Raw genomic sequence first — 19,030 nt, forward strand, 5'->3', positions numbered from 1 at the left:
TACCGATTAAATAAAAGTAAAATGTTTTGTATATGTAACACTTTATTTAACGATTACAATAATATTTATAAAGAGGTATGTATATAATATTTACAAAAACAGAATATTGAGATTACCTTAGTCAATTTGCCCCAGTAAACCTTCTTAAAGATTAAATAACAATTTGTACATCCTCCGTTCGTTAAATGAGTAGTATAATCAATATTTACCTACTAGAATTCATTAGACAGATTACTTCGATGGATATATAATTGAGCATAAGTTTCAATTGATAATTAAAAGAAAAAGCTCACCAAGCAAATATAAAAGTGTTAAAGTTTACATTTGCTTGGTTAATTCTCTTATGTGAGATAATAAAATACACTGACAGAGAGCAAATTTTCCCTATACAAATTGAAATTAAATATTACCTACCCTAATGGCATTTATTCCACCAATAATCCCTAAGATTAGTAGTTATTCATAAATTTATATCACTTAATCTTTTAAATTCGGTTATTCTTTTTTGTCTGTGGCATCAACTTCCGTTCCATTTTCAATTTGAGCTTCAGTTGAGGGCTTGGCTTCTATTGGAGGAGGCGGCCGTTTCTTCTTGGGTCCTGAAAAAAATAATTAATTTTTGTTCTTACAAAAATTGTCAATGCTGTTTCAATTATCTTATGACGTAAAATTAGATATCAAAAATACTTTAACATAATATAATATTTGTTTATTTATTTTTTCATATATTTCACCAAATTTCTTTTGTTTAAGTGTTTGTTAAATAGCTAAGTTTGTATAAAATTCTTATTTTAAAATACCTCCTCCCATGATGAGTTTTGTAACAGTTGAAAATGGAGCATCGATGAGAACCGTTACGCAGAAAGATACCACGAACGCCAGTGTGAAGTGCCCGATGAAATCAAACAGCTGAAATTGTATACATTTTTTATATCCTTTACAAATGGATCTGTTATTATATACGTCTTTTCCTTCTCTGTTTATGTGTGTATATTACAATACGATGTTATTTGATTTGTCTTCTCGGAGGTAGAAAGAGATGGTGTGCAAAACATATGTTTAAAACTAAGAAAAATCGTCGCAATTTGTCACTATCACTGCATAGTAAAAAGCAAAGTCGCTTTCCGTATGTGTGTATGCTTATATATCTTTAAAACAACACAACGGATTTTGATGGGTTTTTTTTAATAGATAGTGATTCAAGAGGAAGCTTTATGTGAATAATAACGTCTATTAAACTACTCCACATTTAACGCGAGCCAAGCAGCGGGCAAAAGCTAGTAACTTATACTTAATCAACTATTACTAAGTTAACTTATACTTAATATACGACTAAGACGCGGTTGAAAACCATCAAAATTTCTAAATGTAAAAATAGGTACATAATAATAGATACATACCGACTGTGCTGGTGTGAAGTAAATAGGTGACAGTTGCATTCCCGCGGCAATAAACATGAAGGAATAGTGGAATAGATACATGGCATAGGAGATGCGGCTAGGTAGCTTCCACATCTGATGCGAGAGCAACCAATTTACAGGACCTATGAACGATTATTTATTAGACTGTATTTTTGTATATTAGGTGCTCTGCTATAATAGGTAACAAGTCATTTCATAACCAGTAAAACATTATCATAAGCTAATATCAGAAGATCTAGTCCAGGTAAGACAATCCTACTAATATTATAAATGCGAAAGTTTGTAAGGATGTGTGTGTGTTTGTTGCTCTTTCACGCAAAAACTACTGAATCGGTTGCAATGAAATTTGGTACGTAGACAGCTGGACAACTGGAATAACATATAGGCAACTTTTTAGGATACGGACTTACGCGTTTGAAACCGCGGGGCGCAGCTTGTACCGCATGATACATTGATATAAACAAGGAAAAAATTTGGACCTAAGATTCTACCTAGTGGGACGCAATATGTTCTCTCTGAACAGTCATTTTCATAACCTTCTACTTTTACACTCTGCATCCTACTTGTGAAGTCTGATAATTAATCTATATATGGGTGAAAGGGGTCTGTGAAGACCCCTTTCACCCATATTCTCCAGCTGTATCAGGAAATTAGGAATGGAGACTGTATGGAAAGCCTTCTTTCTTCTCCCGCACATTAATAAAAATTGTGGTTATGTAAAAAATTCAATACATAATATAAATAACTTTACTTATTCTATATCTCACCTCCATATCCATGGATGCAAGCAAAAATAACCCACGACAATGCTAGTGACCAAATTGGTCTACCGAAGGAGTTGTAAAAATTGTCAAAGATTTGATTATCCCAGTCTAATTGCATTATCTCATAGGTATAGTAGAAAATAACAGCGAACATCGCTAAAGATAACATCCACATTGCAATAACAACCACCTGAAATATTAAAAGTATTACTAAATATCTCGAAGAAACAATACGTAAGTGGCGAAATTTCATAGAATTTTTTGTTGAGTTAGACGTTGTTAATTCCAATATAAAGTTATATTAATTAGGTAATTTCATCTTGTTAAATATTAAAGTAATTGTTATTATTTACATAAGTCTTGAGAGGCTTACCCAGTTCATTTTTATTTTCTTTCCCTTTGTGATAGTCAGTAAATACCCGAGTGCCATACCGAAGAAGAACGAAGAAGCTCTTGTAAGAGTATTTTGATAGAAATTGTTCATGTAATAGCTTTGTTCATCTAAGCGACTGAAAACAATTTCGAACACAGTATTAAACAACTGATAAGTTTCCTGAAGAAGGAGAAAAATTAATATAGCAAAGCAAGTTACTTTAATAACCATTTCTACATCAGATTATGTTATACATGTCGGCGAAAATTTTATTTCACTGTTTTCACTTGATTGGCGATTGTTTTAATGTAAGAATGTAACTAATACTTACACGATACTAGCGTTACTAGACGGCATATCCTTAAAGAAGTTGAATATGGTGGAAGCTGTCAAGATAGTCAAAATTCCTCCAAACAGCGCTGTCCATGCAACCTTCTTCTTTCCAGACAAAACCCAGTATAATACTAGAGGTGATATAATATGGATCTGCATATCTATCGCCAAGTACCATGAGTGGGCGATGCACTGAAAAATACATTATTAAATTGTAATAAAAACGAATGAAAGATATCATCATTTAGACTTGAAAATACCCAACATTTTGAGCCAAAAGCAGTCTGTCTTAGCGCATAAACTAATTATTTTAAATCCTTTATAGTCTATTAGCAACATTTATTTTAATCTAATAACTTTTTGTGATGGATATTACAACTCACAATGTCATCTGGGTTCACATAATTCTGCACATAAAGTAATGTTGTCCACCACCAGGTTCTGCATCTCTCTGTATTTCTGGCTACAGTCAGCCAGTAAGGCCCATCCGCTATTCTATGGAAGAAGGAGGCTTCCAGAAGGACGATTGCCGCCAAAAGTGGGAAGAGACGAAAAATTCGATTCAAATAAAAAGCATGCAGACCTCGAAGAAGCGACCCTATAAAAATTGTTAAGATTTAATCAAATTTCTAATTGGTCGTCATTGTTTGGTATTAACTTATGCTTTTGTTTTATTTGATATTTGATGATTGATGATACAACATTCTTTTATTCTCATTTTTTTATAATCATAAACACTCTTTACTAAGTAAATACCCATATCCTTTAGTATCAAACATATTCAATCAAAGCAGTTAATAATACTGTTATCTTTTTTATTTTAAGGAAAGTCTATATTAAGTACTTACCTAAAAACCTTAAATACTATAATCGTTTTATCAAAATATGAGAATGATGATGTTAATCCCTTAATCATGATGGATATAATTAATCTACGTGTTTTAAGTATCTTATTTTACATTTTTCCTTTTTTTAAAGGAAGTTAATATAAATCAAACATTTCGGATGAGGTGTTGAAACCGTATAAATTTGATGAGAAATTTTGAAAGATTTGAAAAAATTTGCTCACGAGGCAGGATTCGAACCCGCGTCTTTTTGCCTAATTTATACGTATACGTATAAATTTGAGAAGATAAAACCCCGCTTTTGCAATATTAATCATCAGCTTATTTTTCAAGTTGAACCAATAGTTTTAGACATAAGCGCGTTCTACTAAGGTTATAAATCGTTCCCTTTATAATAGGTTTGTTCAACATATTCTAAACAATAGTATGCTGACGGATCTGATTAAATTTGCATTATAAAACTATAATTTGAAAACACAATAATACTAGCTGCACCCGGCAAACGCTCTTCTGCCTTACTCTTATCATTCAGGGGTATGAAAAATAGATGTTGTCCGATTCTCATAGATAGCGGATAAGCACAAAAAATTTCATCAAAATCATGTTACAAATATCGTAAAGTATGGCAACGAAAACTGTGACACGAGAAATTTATATATTAGATTTGTATCGTTAAACTTACTTGAAGTCATTTTCCCAACTGACGTGTATACTAGAAGAATGCCGGCTATTGTGAAAAACGTATCCACTGCGTATACACCGGTTTGAATCAAAGTAGCGGGACCCGAAACCAGGAACTAAAAATACATAAATAATAATTGCCACATTAAAATACGTAGAAAAATTTCAAATTTTGCCATCTATGGATAACTTAATCTGGTGTTATGGTTAAGAATACGATAAAATATTTGTTTGTATCTATTTTTTTTAACAGGAGCTGAACCACAGTATAATAAGGCTCAATAGTGAATACTAAGGTTATTATAATAATAGTAGCTGAACCGCCAAAAACTGTTTTTACTGTTTCGATTTAGGGGTATGGAAAATAGATTTTAGTCGATTCTCAGACAGAGAACAGGATTTTAGAGGAGTATGGTAAATAACATTGGAATGAGAATTTTATATACACATGTAAATATATATAATGGGCTTTACAAGCATATCACAAATCAGAATTGTTATGTGTATGTTTGATTTAAATAAAAAATGGAGAGGAAATGACTAATATTATAATTTAATCTCTTTCTTGTATTTTACCTTTTTAAAATATGTCATTATGTTATCTTACAAACGTGATCATTACTCATCATAATTAACGTACATGAAAAATGTTTTAATAAAATATATTTCTAGTATTATATTATTGCAATACATATATCAATAAAAATGATAATATAGATAGCTATCTTTTAATCCATCATACACATGATTTCCAAAAAAAAAATTAAATCCGGAACATACTAGTTTTCTCTGCTTCAATCTTATTCTATATAAATTATTCAAATTTGTGTGTCACATCGTTTGTCCGTAATGGACTCCTAAATTACTCAATTTCTTTTTATCAAATTTGCACACCATGTGCTGTTTGATTCGACTTAAAAGGTATGATAGTTTATATTATTTCAATCACGATAATGACTACCCGGTTGGTGTCGGGGTGTGCAGTTAGTTTTGTATATTTTCCTTAGGTCGCACAGACGGAGGCATGAAGCGGCTTGCTTCGTGCCTAGAGCCTAGAGAGTCACATAGGGAGTAGCTTAGTAAAACCACTGATAACATAATACTGAGTTCGTGAGCGACCGCACTACGCGCTTGTGTTGCAATTGCGATACTTTGTTGAAAAGAAACAAACATAATCGTCTCGTTCGTGGCTTTTTATACATCCTTACCACTAACTTTTAGTACAAAGTCGTACTTTAGTTTCATAAATATATTATTATGGCAACATCATATTCTAGGGCCCTCATTAGGAGACCTGGGTCACTGCTGTGGGAACACTACGAGTATACTGATTGATGGTGATGATATTGCAGAAAAATATGCTCTTACAACTATATATAAATATTGTCTCAAATATTTTATAAAAAAATAGCTTTTGCCCGCGGCTTTGCACGCGTTAATTCGGAGTAGTTTAATAGATGTTATTATACATATAAAACTTCCTCTTGAACCACTCTATCTATTAAAAATACCCCATCAATATATGTTGCGTAGTTTTAAAGATTTATGCATAGGAACAGAAAAAGCGACTTTATTTTATACTACGTAGTTATTAAACAACTCTATTTGATCATATTATTAATATGACAATTTAATAGCAAATCCATTCATTTTATGTGCTATATCTGTAACTTTAGTAATAGTAAACCAACGCTAACTCTGTAGACCTTGAATCATTCAGTAAATACTTACATCTATAACATCTAGAAGGTTCGTAAAGTGATTATACATGGAGAACGTATGTCCAATGATGACCCACATCATGGATAACGATCTTATACCATCCAAGCACTCCAGAGCATCGCTGCTCTTAGTGAATGTTGTGAGTCGACGGGCGTTCGTGTACACGGAGAATATTCTGAAGTAGGGATTCATTTGTTTTGGATCTAAAAATAAATACAGGATTAACATTTTTTAATCAAATCCTACTAATCCTACTGTATTATATCCTTCCTACTTTTATAAATTCTACTAATATTATAAATGCGAAAGTTTATAAGGATGTGTGTGTGTTTGCTGCTTTTGAAATTTAGTACGCAGACAACTGGACAACTGAAATATCATATAGGCAACTTATTATCCTGATATTCCTACGGAATACGGACTTACGCGGGTAAAACCGCGGGGCGCAGCTATTATATATGTGCAACTTTGTAATTTCCCCGCTCGAAGCATTATAAAGTTTTGTAATGTTTGTGGCAAGATGTTTTTGGCAACTGAGCTGGTGGTTCGCCTGATGGTAAGCCATCACCAGCGCTCATGAATACTCGCAAAGGTAGTGCCTCTGCGAATGCGCTGCCCTTTTTAGGGTAAGGGAAAAGAAAAGGATTAACGACTGGCAAGAAGGAATGGACTGGAACGGGTGAAGAAAGGAAATTTCTGATTTCATTGTCCTTAAAAATTACCATTCAATATGGAAATTGCAGAATTATAATCAGCACACGCTTAAGGATTACACCTTGATATGGATTAAGCATTTCGATAATTGCTATCATCATCGATCCACGTGTATTTACTATAATTACAAGAAAAAGCCTCATATACAAGCGGATTGAACTGGTTTGATAATCAGCATTTTCAGCTTATTAAGATTAAGATTCAGGGTTTATTTAAATTCAGGTTTGAATATACCAGGCTGAATTAAAAACGGTTCAATGGATAACAAATCACATGCCGGTTTCCTCACTCCTTCACCAATTCAATGCAGTGGACCAATGTTAATAGAAAATTCTGATTTGTATGTTTTTATTGATTCTGATTTTAATGCATAAAAGACGCTGACATAGTGAAAAATCTAATCAATCAAATTACCTTTTTTCAATGTAAACGTACAATGGAGGTCATAGCATGTACTCAATAGTGTGATCAGCGTGAGCAATGAGAAGATAACTCTGAAACAATAACATACATTTGAATCCCTTTGTTTCATATTAGCAAAACACTTTTTGGACATTTTTACAATCATAATGTACTCGGTCAATATATTTCACTTTAATATCACTCTCTCTCTGTCTTCTGTTGAATAACAATCCTTACTAATTCACTTATACTAATACATATTATATTTGCGGAATTGTTTTGATTTATCTTAATTTCACGAAGGAAGTACTTTTTGCTATGAATTTTGGCTCTGGAGAAAATTAAGAGGCAAGAGAGTGACAGAGGCGACTATTTACCGTTCATTCCCATAGGAATTTCCTTTGACTACGCGGGCGAACACACGAGAACAGGCTACTAAGTAGCTGGTGTAGTAGCACCCGTAACATTTTTATGATAATGTCCAATAACATATTATATAGATGAAAAAGAGCCCACACTTCGAAGATATAACACAAGAAAGTCACCAATCTGTAGTCTCGAAACAGATAATCGTAACATTACCCATGTTACGTCTATCATAAAGTGTGAGATTTATACAAAGAATGGTATATTTTTCAGTATTGTGAATTTATTTTTATTGTTACATGAATATAAGATAAGACAAAAATTAAGCATCTAATAAATAATATTCCATACTATACAAAACTTCATTTCATACTCTTATAAACAAGGAATATTTGTATTTTTATAAATAAGCATTACGATTAAAGTTTTAAAATAATCAATGACCGTCTGCTGATAATACAAATTTGGATTCTGTTTAAAAATAGTGATTTTTAAAAAACCTGATTTGATTATAAAAATAACAGTTTTTGTATGACTCGTCAACTCAAACAATATAATCAATAAATCACTGTAAAGTGCTCGAAACGTCGGGTTAATAATATAATGAATAAATCGCGTTTAAAAACCGTTAAATTTCCAAATATTGTTTTACCATCATACGTAGGCTAAATTACCCACTGTACACAGACCATATATTATAATGCAATGTAACTTACGTGGCGACCCAGTCCGCAGCAACCCAAGGCTTATCGTTGGGAAGACGGCAGTACACCTCTTCAAATTCGAAACCAACAGAACTTAAGGCACTCGCTACCCATTCTTCTGTTGAACACGTTTGCGGTATGCAAATCCCATATCTATATGATATAGCGGACAGGAATTCTAGGAACCCAGTTCTGAAAATAGAGAGATCGTTAGAAGTTTGTGTCGTTTGTAACTATAGGTATCATTGTAACCACACGAACTGAACGGAAAGTATTAAAGTATAATTATAAGTCTTTTATATTGCTACAATTAAGAAATGAATAGCTGTTGCTATTACGTCTGCATTTATGTGTGCTTCTTTATATTTACAAAGCAATAAAAGCAAAAACAGCGTTTCTACTAAACCTGAATACTCAAATCATTTCATGCAAACAATGAAATTTCTAGAAGATATGCAGGGAGTGTGATTTAATAATTAAAAAAATGATAATTTCTTACAAGCAAATTTAAATTCTGCAAAAATACTCTTTCCTATATAAAGTAATGTTTATATTACTTTATATAACAGTATCATCAACATAAAAATTTTAAACATTTAAATATCTTTTTTACACACTAAAGGGATTAAGATAATATTCTCATTGATGCGTTTATGACCCAAGAATTTTCTTAAAGGATCGATAGCTCTGATAGCAAATGATTTATCGCATTAAATCTACATGGAATTTATTTCATGATAATGAGAAATATATTACTGTACTATATACCTACATTATAATAAAATTGTAACTATGCGACCGAATACGATATACGATCGAATCACCTAACCTAAATCACTAATGTCTAAATCCTATTTTATATTTATAATTTACTTTTATAATTATTCTAAATCACCTTAATATATAAAGGTTGTGAGCATAATACTAACACAGTAACCACCTATACTAGTGCAATCCGAGAAAAAAAAAAATCATCTTTATTACTCACGGTCCATTCTCTCCACTTTTCTCTAAAGCTTTCAGTAAAACCTCTGGGTCCTTCCCTCTTTTCCGTATCTCGTCCGCCAGTAATTGCCTTCCATTGACATCACCATATTCCGAACCGGGGGGAAACTCTAATGATTGATTCAAAGGTACTTTCAACGAGCAATATTTGCCCTGTATAGGCGGGTCTAGAGATTCTTCTCTTATTGATAAACATTGAAAATAATTGCCCAAATGGTTGGTACTGCCTTGGAAGACACCAGTCGGGATTCGAGGCCCAGCGTCCAGAACTAGAATGAAATATTTTGTGAATTATCCAATGAAATTAGGCATGGTGGTAATTTTGACGAAGGCGGATTTCTTTATAAGTTTCAAATAATCCAACTTGCTTGTAGTTTTTTTTCCTTACTACCCTCACTTTGTGGAATATTTTTTCACCTATTTTTGTTGTAAGTATGTTTTATGGAGCCTTATAATATTAATTGAGATTCTTTATAAGTGGTTTTACGTGTAATTTTATTTGTGAAGTAACTGTTGCCATATAAGCTACAGCATTTTGTGCAAATAAGTATTGCACCAATACGGTTACTGTAATCATTGAATAATTCGTGATTTTATTATTTGGCATATTATGATTATATTACTAACGATGATTTTTAATAAATGTTAATTCGGCTTAAAATGTTGGTGTTCATTTTGACATTGATTTATAGCTAATATTTTCGATACAAAATCGAAAATCAAACTATGATATATGATAAGGTTTGATTGTTATTACACAACACCTATTAACGTTGGATAATATACAGTAGTGAAGATACAATCTATGATATTCACACTATCAATACAATTTTATTGACGTGATCAATTTATGATGTAACAATAAATAGAAGGAAAAAATATCTGTAGGTTTTCACAAGGTATTATTAAATTCTTTGGGATTTTTATTCATTTAATGAAATGCGCAATTGTTATAGATTAACAAACTTTTTCATGTGAATAGGCGTAGGTGAAAGCTTTTGGAATAGATTTTTGAAAAATAATCTAAGTACTAATTATTTACTTATTATGCTTTTGAAAGGAAGAAAGAATGTTTATTTAACATTATTTAATGTGAAATTTAAATAAAAAAATGAACTTATGACTAATTGGTGTGGTGCTAAAAAGAGTAACTACTCAGCATGTGTTACGCGTAATGCGCAGCGCTGATTTTCAGTAGTTCTTCTTTTCATTCCTAATATGAATTTAGTTACAAATGTATAATGCTAAAAATACAGATGAGAATTTCTTTACATAGTCTATAGTTTTTTTATTCAATCAATGTAAACTACATGGAAATGTATAATAAATAAATAAAATTATTTATAATTTATGTAATCGATGATTTCACATTATATCTAATGAATAATAAAGTATTTAAATCCTATATTTAACGTGTTTATTCTAATCTAGCGGTCCCCCCCGGTTTTGCCGGAGCCGGCCGCCATTATTTATGAAGTACATAATACTCAGGGATCACATACCTATATGACTAACGTTGAAATAATTTTTGAAATCGATTCATTACATCCAGATACTATCCCTAACGTGACCAAATACTAAAACTCACAAACTTTATCCATTTATAATATAAATATATACAAAGGGTTGGCCGAAAATATTTTCTCCGCATTTTTTTTTTAAGAAATTCATTTACGAACAGTGTTTCAAATGAGTTCTTAATTACCTACGTCTGTCACATACTTATAATTATTAAAACGAACTAATTTCGGACAGTAATCTTATCAAACATCCCAATGTCAGCAATCGATAGATACTCAAAAATAGACCGGAAGACGATAACACAAAATTTTGGTGATCTGTTGGATGGCGATTTAGGGGTCTAATTACGTAATGACGAAAAAAATGGTTTTTTCGCTGATACCAGCGACTTAACAGAGTGGGAGTTAATCGAATGTGTCGCAAAAATAACGAATATTAAATGATCCTTTGTTTTATTTTACGCGAATATTATACATTTAGAAATTATATATTTTGATTTATTAGTCGATTTTAAATGTGATTCGATTTTCATTATATTATTTATTTATTCTTTATAGTACATATTACCGAAAATTAAATTGACATTGTAAAAAAAAGACCATGTCGGCACACATGCACTATAAGGCGGCCTTATTGCTCAAGAGCAATCTCTTCCAGGCAACCTTTTTGTAAAGGAATGTTTAACGTGTACGCGATGGCACAAAGCAATATTACTTACAACGTTTCGAACACTTTCGAACACTATACGAGCGTGGTCGCGAGGAGATCTCGGGTCAAAAATTAAAAAGTCATATATTTCTAAATTAAATAATCTGTTCCAAACATTTAAAATGAAATAGGTTATTACGTATTTCGCAATAAAATCTACACTAATATTATAAAGAAACCTTTGTTCAAAAGCGTTTTCACGTAAAACCTGTGGACCGATTTCAAAAATTCTTTCACCTTTAGAAAGCTGTAGCTTCACAGAGTATGTTCTATAGGCGAAGCCGGGCGAACAGCTAGTAAATAATAAAATTATTTTGTACATATCTAGTTATAAAATTATTTTATAATTTCCCTGTTTTGTGTGTATCGAATGTATTGTGAAGACAAATCATTTTGTACGAACTGGATTTTTCAAAATGAGAATCGAGTGTTTACAAAATGATTTATGTATTGGCCCATGCTAGGCATTATGTATTCTGCACTTACATTCAAGCAGTAACATTTGATTTTGGAGCAATAGATACGCAATATCCCGTAAACATAATTCAGGATCAATAACCGACTCGTACCGATCATCGTCGAACAACGAAGAAGGCAATAGTTTTGAAGCCCCAATTTGATTGCCTATGAGACTAAAAATAAAAATACTTAAGAAATATTTGTAACCCATTTTTCACAACACTTTCACTTTTAATTGCAGATGGTTTTCATGTTCACTGTACGGTACGCGATTTCGTCTTGTAATGCGTATAAAAACTGAGATTTAATAAAAATAGCAATTAGTTCTTATCTTATCTAGGGAATTGTAAATTATCGATATATGTGACACGCCAGAGTTCCGCGTGAGTGTACGATACAAAGGATAAGAGATCGAATATCTTTTTAATTATTCGAACAGAAGTCTATTCACTCTGAATTCGAAGAATGCCATTGTTATTAATCGTATTATTTATTAAAAAGGTTGTACACAAAACTATGTTAAATTTCGTATATAGTCTGTGCAGTATAAAAACATTTAATAGTTAGGTGTCCACCTGGCGACACCTTTTTTTGTTTAAAGCGCGATGTTAATAATCTTTCCCAATAAAAAAAATTCGCAATCGACTTTAATAGATTGAACAAGCAATCCATTTTCTAACAAAAGCTTGTCAGCAATCAACCGAGGGATTGCTTTTGTGGCATGCAGATTAGAGAACGATTGAAGAATATGCAACAATTGGAGATTGATGCTAATCCCAGCAATGAGATATATTACTTATTTGGGGCGTTAATGTTATCATAGTGTGTGACGTAGAGATAGTGGAGCACCGATTTTATGGTAGGACCTCTTCAAACATTATACCGCGACCGAGATATGGTTTTGAACAAAGCTTCAGTGACATCCGTTGAAAATTATTTCATTTCAAATAAATACACCACCCAACTAGCTAAGTTATTTTGGGCTTTCTTAAAAAGGTACAAGGTTATTACATCGATTTTATTTTGGGATGACATTTAGTACGAAAATTATCGACCCTTGTTTAAATAGCTAATGCACTGATTAAAAAAATAGTTATTAGTAGTGTCATCAATCTTGTGAAGAATGCGACATAAAATTCGCATTATAAATGAAGATAATATTATCAACTGTTGAATTTATGAACATCATTTACGTTTTAAAAAGGCGTTGTAAGTATTATAATTTTACATCAAAAGGCTTGTACTTTGATAATATTGGTAAAAATCTTAATTATCTATTCTATACATTAATATATTTAGAGTTATATGCAAATAAGATAAGATTATGCAAAAAAGATTATGCAAAAAAATCCGTAATTAATTAGAGAGTTTTATTAGCTATATAACATTCCTCTACCAAAAAATAATATCTAAATAATTCGTAAAAACAGCAAAAGACTACATATTATATTAAAGATTATTACACAGATTACTATACAGATAAAGATATACAGAAAATATATACTATACAGAAAATATAACTCACTCACTCAAACATGTAATGCGTGTTTAAAAAAATATGTTTAATTTTTGCACTATAAGATTAAGAAATAATAATTATTTCCTTTACATGAACCCTTATCGAAAAAAAGCGGGCAGCGCAGTCGCAGAGGCACTATCTCTGCGAATCTCACTCACCGGCACGCTATGTTACGCTTTTTTTATGTCATAATATAAAAAAAGTCACGAGTGAAAAAAGCATATTATATTTCGACGTACGTTAATATTTTAAAGTTTTTATGACATGAAGGTGTGGTGAGCAGTGGTGGCTCAGTGGTGAGAACCTCGGACTTCAAAATCGATAAGTCGGGGTTCGAGACCGGGCGAGCATGCAGGAAATAAATTGATTTTTCAATTTATCTGCACATTTGGATAACATCACCACTGATTAAAACGGTGAAGGAAAACATCGTGAGGAAACCGGCATGTCCAAGAATCAAAAGTTCGACGACATGCGACATCTGCCAACCCGCACTTGGCCAGCGTGGTGGATTATGGCCTGAACCCTCATAGGAGGCCTGTGTCCCAGCAGTGGGAACATGTATGGGCTGATGATGATGATGAAAGCAAAATAAAAAATTAATCACATAATTATGTTTATAATTATTAAATATAATTGCAAAAATTATACTTAATGTCAAAGTTTCCATTTCAATTTAATTTATTTATATATCACCTTGCAAGCTAGATTAAAAAGATTTTTTATTGTGAGGAAACTAGCTATATAATATAAATCCGTTCAACACGACATTCTTTTATGATACCGTCCAAAATTTAGACGCACATTAGACTTAGTAATCTTTACTTCTCTACTTAAATTATAAATGCGAAAGTAATTCTGTCTATCTGTTCTTGGCGTCTAAACCACTGAACAGATTTAAAAGGAATTTGGTACATAGATTTTTAGATTCGATATGATTTAATCTTGGAATTTCCATGGCAATGTGGAACGATGTGGAAATAGCTTCGGGCTGTCTATTTCCTTTATTTACGTGGGCGGAACACTAGTATAACTATCAATACTTATAGATATCACAATATATATACTCTAACTTACGTTGCAGCCAGAGCATCTGATTTTCCAGAACCATATGCAACATTTCTCGCCGACATAACTCAGGATCAAGCACTGATTCGTACAATTGCTGATCAAACGAATCCCTCGGCACCTCCGATGGACCATGGATTTGTGCTTTCACAACAACAATGAACCATAATATAAATCCACGTCTGATATAATTCCACATATTTATACCGAATTTACATACTGCTTTTACTACTAACGCTGCGCTTAAATACTGCTAAAGTACTGCTGTACTGGGCTTAACATCTGGTATATTAATCAAGAAGACTAATGCTGTTATCAATATATAGCCTTTTATCAAGAAGTCCCATAATTATCTGCGAACTGTACGAATTTTGATATAATGAAAATGTAGGTAAGTTCGTTTGTCGCGACGATGTTTAGAATGCCTTAAAGATATTTGCAGAATCTTAATATTTTTTGTTGAAGGAGTACAAAATAAAAGGAGTAGATTTATTATACATTATTTAATATTTCAAGAAGTTTATCAAAACAGCTTAATAACAGTTCACGAATTATATACAATCAGTCTATTATAAAACTATCGAAACATAAATATTATAGACCAGCTCCATTGATATAATCAAACGTTGTAAAAAGATTACCAACAGTTAACGATAAACTAAACAAATCGGCTAAAGGAAGTACCGGATTTTCATGATATCAATTCAAAAACGATTAAATACAACAAGAAGGATTTAATAAACGATAATATTGTATGGATTTCATACGTGGTAAATTAACAGGAAAATTTCTGACCAATGATTTAAATTCTGTTTGATTGTTCTGAATGGACAGAAAACTTCTAGAAGAGTATCAGTTTCTGCGGCTTTTCGAATCGCAGCAGTTAAAAAATAAAGACAAAGTAAAAAAATCTAACATATTTATAATGTAATTAAAATCAACCCACGTTGTGCTACTAGTTCAGAAGCAACCATAAATCATAATTATATCAGCAGAACGGTATCATTTCAATTGACGGAATTTAATCGGGTTGTATAATTTTTATTGCACTTCACTATATTTGTGGGCTATAAATAACTATGTGCTTTTCCCCATTGTTACTACCGTATTGATAAAATGGCCGTAAATTTCATTTCCTGTTTCCATATTTCACATTATATTTTAATACGTAGTGGGCACGATAAAGACATTATGAACTCAGAGATGTGCGTATTTATTCTTGAACTAAAATTGATCAATCCTCATGTAAAGATTCGCTTTGATAAAAAGGATTTAAATTTATGCAATAATACGTGTCAAATACGTAGTTGCCATATTATTTGAAGTTTTTTTTTAGGTTACAAAATATTTAATTTAACCTGACCGTAGGTTTGTCGACTTTAATAGTTACTTTAGGTAAATTATAGTGATGCTGTAAACATTTTTTGACGGCGTAAAATTGCGTTTTAATTGGTTCTTGACATCTTTTTTCAAAAATATAACTGCCACTAATTAATCATTATCTTTGTTTAGGTATAGGTAAGCTTATTTTTTAAATGTCACGTCATGCAAACCTTCCGCGAATTCTGCGTAATCTAATTACTCGTTTGTTTTTATAATCATATCTACAAATTTACAAGCTCTGATTTTATCACCATTTTAATACCAATAGGTTATTTTTCTCCCAGCCTTTTCACTTTTTGGATTAAAAACAAACATTGCGTGTACTTTCTACGTTTATTACATTTGTCTAAAACAATTGTTGTTGAATTTATTGTCACTTTGATTAGCATTGGAGTCCTGGCATTTATTTACATCATGCTTTGTTGGAATATTAACTTTACAATTTAAGGATAAGTTAAGACAATGAGATAATCTATTTCGTTGCGTATTAATTATGACTCAGGCCAGAGAAAGCATTACTCATAGTTATACAAATTTAGTTAATTTTCAGTTGATAAAACAACGATACATTTCTTTGAACTAATCAATACAAACTATCTTATATTGATCTGGACAATACACTTATGATAAAAATTAGTAATCGTGAATCACAGGCAATTGACACGATTATAAACGTCATAATATATTGAATCATTAAGCCAATTTAGATGAATATCTCAAGATACTACATATGCAATAAAGAACATTGTATAAAGACCGTCCTTATTCCAACGTAGACAGCAGACATATTATCTTAATCACTATAAATACTAATCTGTCTGAAAGTCACGCAGATTTAGGTCACAATTGATTCTTAGTATAATACGCAAATTAAAAACAAAAAACATTTTTTTTAATTCTTCCTTCTCCCATAATAATATACAAAGAATACTTCTAATCTCCATAATAAGTATAATGAAAGCGCAAAATGTCGCTCAAATACAAAATTGCTTAGTATATATAGTATAGATTTCTACTATTTAATATATACATAGATCTACATAATATCTGTAGTTTATTATTTATAGCCTCAAATACATCTTATTCCTATAGCATATTTTTTTATTCCCACTTATGTCATCATACCATTTCTATAAAACCATAAATTAATATAGAACCAAATACTAATATAATTGTATCATATGAAAAATAAAATTAATGTCTCCGTGCGAAATTGTTTTACAATAATCTGCGACTGTTAGTGGATGCTTCTTGACATTATTACTTTTTTCTAATAATTTAATGAACTACGGCACTACGGCCACAAATAAGTTAGTTTGAGATAAACTAATGCTGCCTTTTATTATTAAAGCAGCCATTTTTTTCTATACCATAATCCATGTATCAAATTTCTTTCTTTTAAATCAGTTCAGCAGACTACACCATCATAACAATCTTGACCCTTAATAGTAAATTATTAAGACTTTAAACCAATGCTATTATTATTCATGTTCCAATTTCGATTAGATTGATATCAGAGTCCGGTTAAATCAACAAATACAACAAAAATTACTTTAAGTATTCTCGTTGGCACAGTATTGTTAGTACTTATACAACTACATTATATAATATAGATAATTAACGTCACACTACACTGAGAGTTGAATGAGTCACACTCATAGCATCATTCTCATTCGGAGTCGCATCTTTTTCACTAGTATCACCATTGTATCCTATAGATTATAAATTTGATTTCTCTTCAGCCTTAGTCCCATTAGTTGATTCAGGTTGACATTCTGGGTCCTTTTTTGGTTCAGGTTCGATTACGGGCGCTGGAGGACTTTTCTTTACACCTGAAAATAAAATCCAATTGTTAGAAAAAATTCGAATAATGATAATGTGTATGGTAATTGAAACACACACCAATACATGTAATTTTTTAATTACTGCATACATTACAGTAGTTATCATAAGGAAAAATTTCATCAATTCAATAGATATCTTTACTTTTTATTTTATTTAAATTTCAATTTGCGCAGCGGTTATCTAGCTTATTTGGAAAACACCGTTTGTGAGGTCTAATAATATCGTGAAACTAATTATAAAAACATGATAAATAAACTTTACGACTTTTATAAAATTTAATGTAGGACCTCGGTCAAGCCGATGTATATGCAAAAGAGTTAAGAAGGTAAAGTGAATGTGAATTTATTAATGCCTTATGTTTAAAATACTAACCTCCTCCAATTGCTAGTTTCGTAAGTGTTGAGAATGGTGCATCAATAAGGACGGTCACCGCGAAAGATATCAGGAAAGACAGCGAAATGAAAGCGATGGTATTGAATAGCTGGAAAAAAATGTAAATGTAACTGACAGTTACGGTAATGTTTTAAAACAGTACTAATTCCAGTGTGGGTGAGTAATGGAGGTAGGCCTCTGTCGTATGATCCTGGTGCGTTCCATAGGAGATCCCAGGATCATTTTTTTTAAGTGGGGAAATCTTGCATAGATACCCACGGCCTCTGGAGATAATTCGTGGGTTATGTCGGATTCCTACCGACCAAAACCCCACTGTGTTCTGTCGAGCCGCTTTAGAGAAGGGGTTATAATTCGTCCACGACCCCCTCGGATCACAGGATCCCTACCATTATGCTTTGAGATGGGCCACTGAGGAGGAAAATATACCAAAACAACAAAGACTGCAACTACTTCAAAGTTAATAAATAATTTATAAAGTAAGTTCAAAGTTTATATATAATTTTAATAAATTGAGACCGCGCCGCGCGGTTTTGCCCGCGTAAGTCCGTATCCTGTTGTAATATCGGGATAAAAATTTGCCTATGTGTTATTCCAGTTGTCCAGGTATCTACGTACCAAATTTGATTGCAATCGGTTGAGCAGTTTTTGCGTGAAAGAATAACAAACATACACACATCCTCACAAACTTTCGCATGTATAATATAAGTAGGATTATAATTTTATAATAGCTCAAAACTATGTATTGAACCACCTATTCACCAATCGGATATTCGGGAAATATTTCGCACAAAGTCTGACACTATC

General features: G+C 31.8%; 2 protein-coding genes across 2 annotated transcripts in view; both read right to left on the reverse strand.

Annotated features, from left to right (window-relative positions):
- Window positions 1-495: 495 nt before the first annotated feature.
- LOC119834356 (O-acyltransferase like protein-like) lies at window positions 496-14,804 on the reverse strand. The gene is made up of 13 exons (XM_038358699.1): window positions 14,615-14,804; window positions 9,314-9,599; window positions 8,338-8,517; window positions 7,268-7,347; window positions 6,149-6,342; window positions 4,419-4,533; window positions 3,275-3,489; window positions 2,890-3,083; window positions 2,559-2,694; window positions 2,189-2,375; window positions 1,401-1,543; window positions 801-909; window positions 496-599 (listed from the first exon to the last, which is right to left on the reverse strand). Exons 1-13 carry the CDS (start codon window positions 14,802-14,804, stop codon window positions 496-498), a joined length of 2,133 nt encoding a protein of 710 aa, XP_038214627.1.
- A 2,903-nt stretch (window positions 14,805-17,707) lies between these two features.
- The window catches only part of LOC119834357 (O-acyltransferase like protein-like), a 20,023-nt gene continuing 18,700 nt past the window's right edge, over window positions 17,708-19,030 (reverse strand). Inside the window, exons 13-14 of the mRNA XM_038358700.1 lie at window positions 18,206-18,314; window positions 17,708-17,820 (exon numbers count right to left, since the gene is read on the reverse strand). Of these exons, the coding sequence (XP_038214628.1) occupies window positions 17,708-17,820; window positions 18,206-18,314 (222 nt within the window). The remainder of the gene's footprint in view (window positions 17,821-18,205; window positions 18,315-19,030) is intronic.

This window comes from Zerene cesonia, chromosome 19 (genome assembly GCF_012273895.1).
Source record: "Zerene cesonia ecotype Mississippi chromosome 19, Zerene_cesonia_1.1, whole genome shotgun sequence".
NCBI lineage: Eukaryota > Metazoa > Arthropoda > Insecta > Lepidoptera > Pieridae > Zerene > Zerene cesonia.

Coding starts and splice junctions, on each gene's coding strand:
- LOC119834356 (XM_038358699.1), bottom strand. CDS start 14,804: ATGTGGAATTATATCAGACGTGGATTTATATTATGGTTCATTGTTGTT. Junction 2,376..2,558: donor AGAAAATAAAAATGAACTGG/GTAAGCCTCTCA, acceptor TTAATATTTCAG/GTGGTTGTTATTGCAATGTG. Junction 910..1,400: donor ACTTCACACCAGCACAGTCG/GTATGTATCTAT, acceptor ATACAATTTCAG/CTGTTTGATTTCATCGGGCA.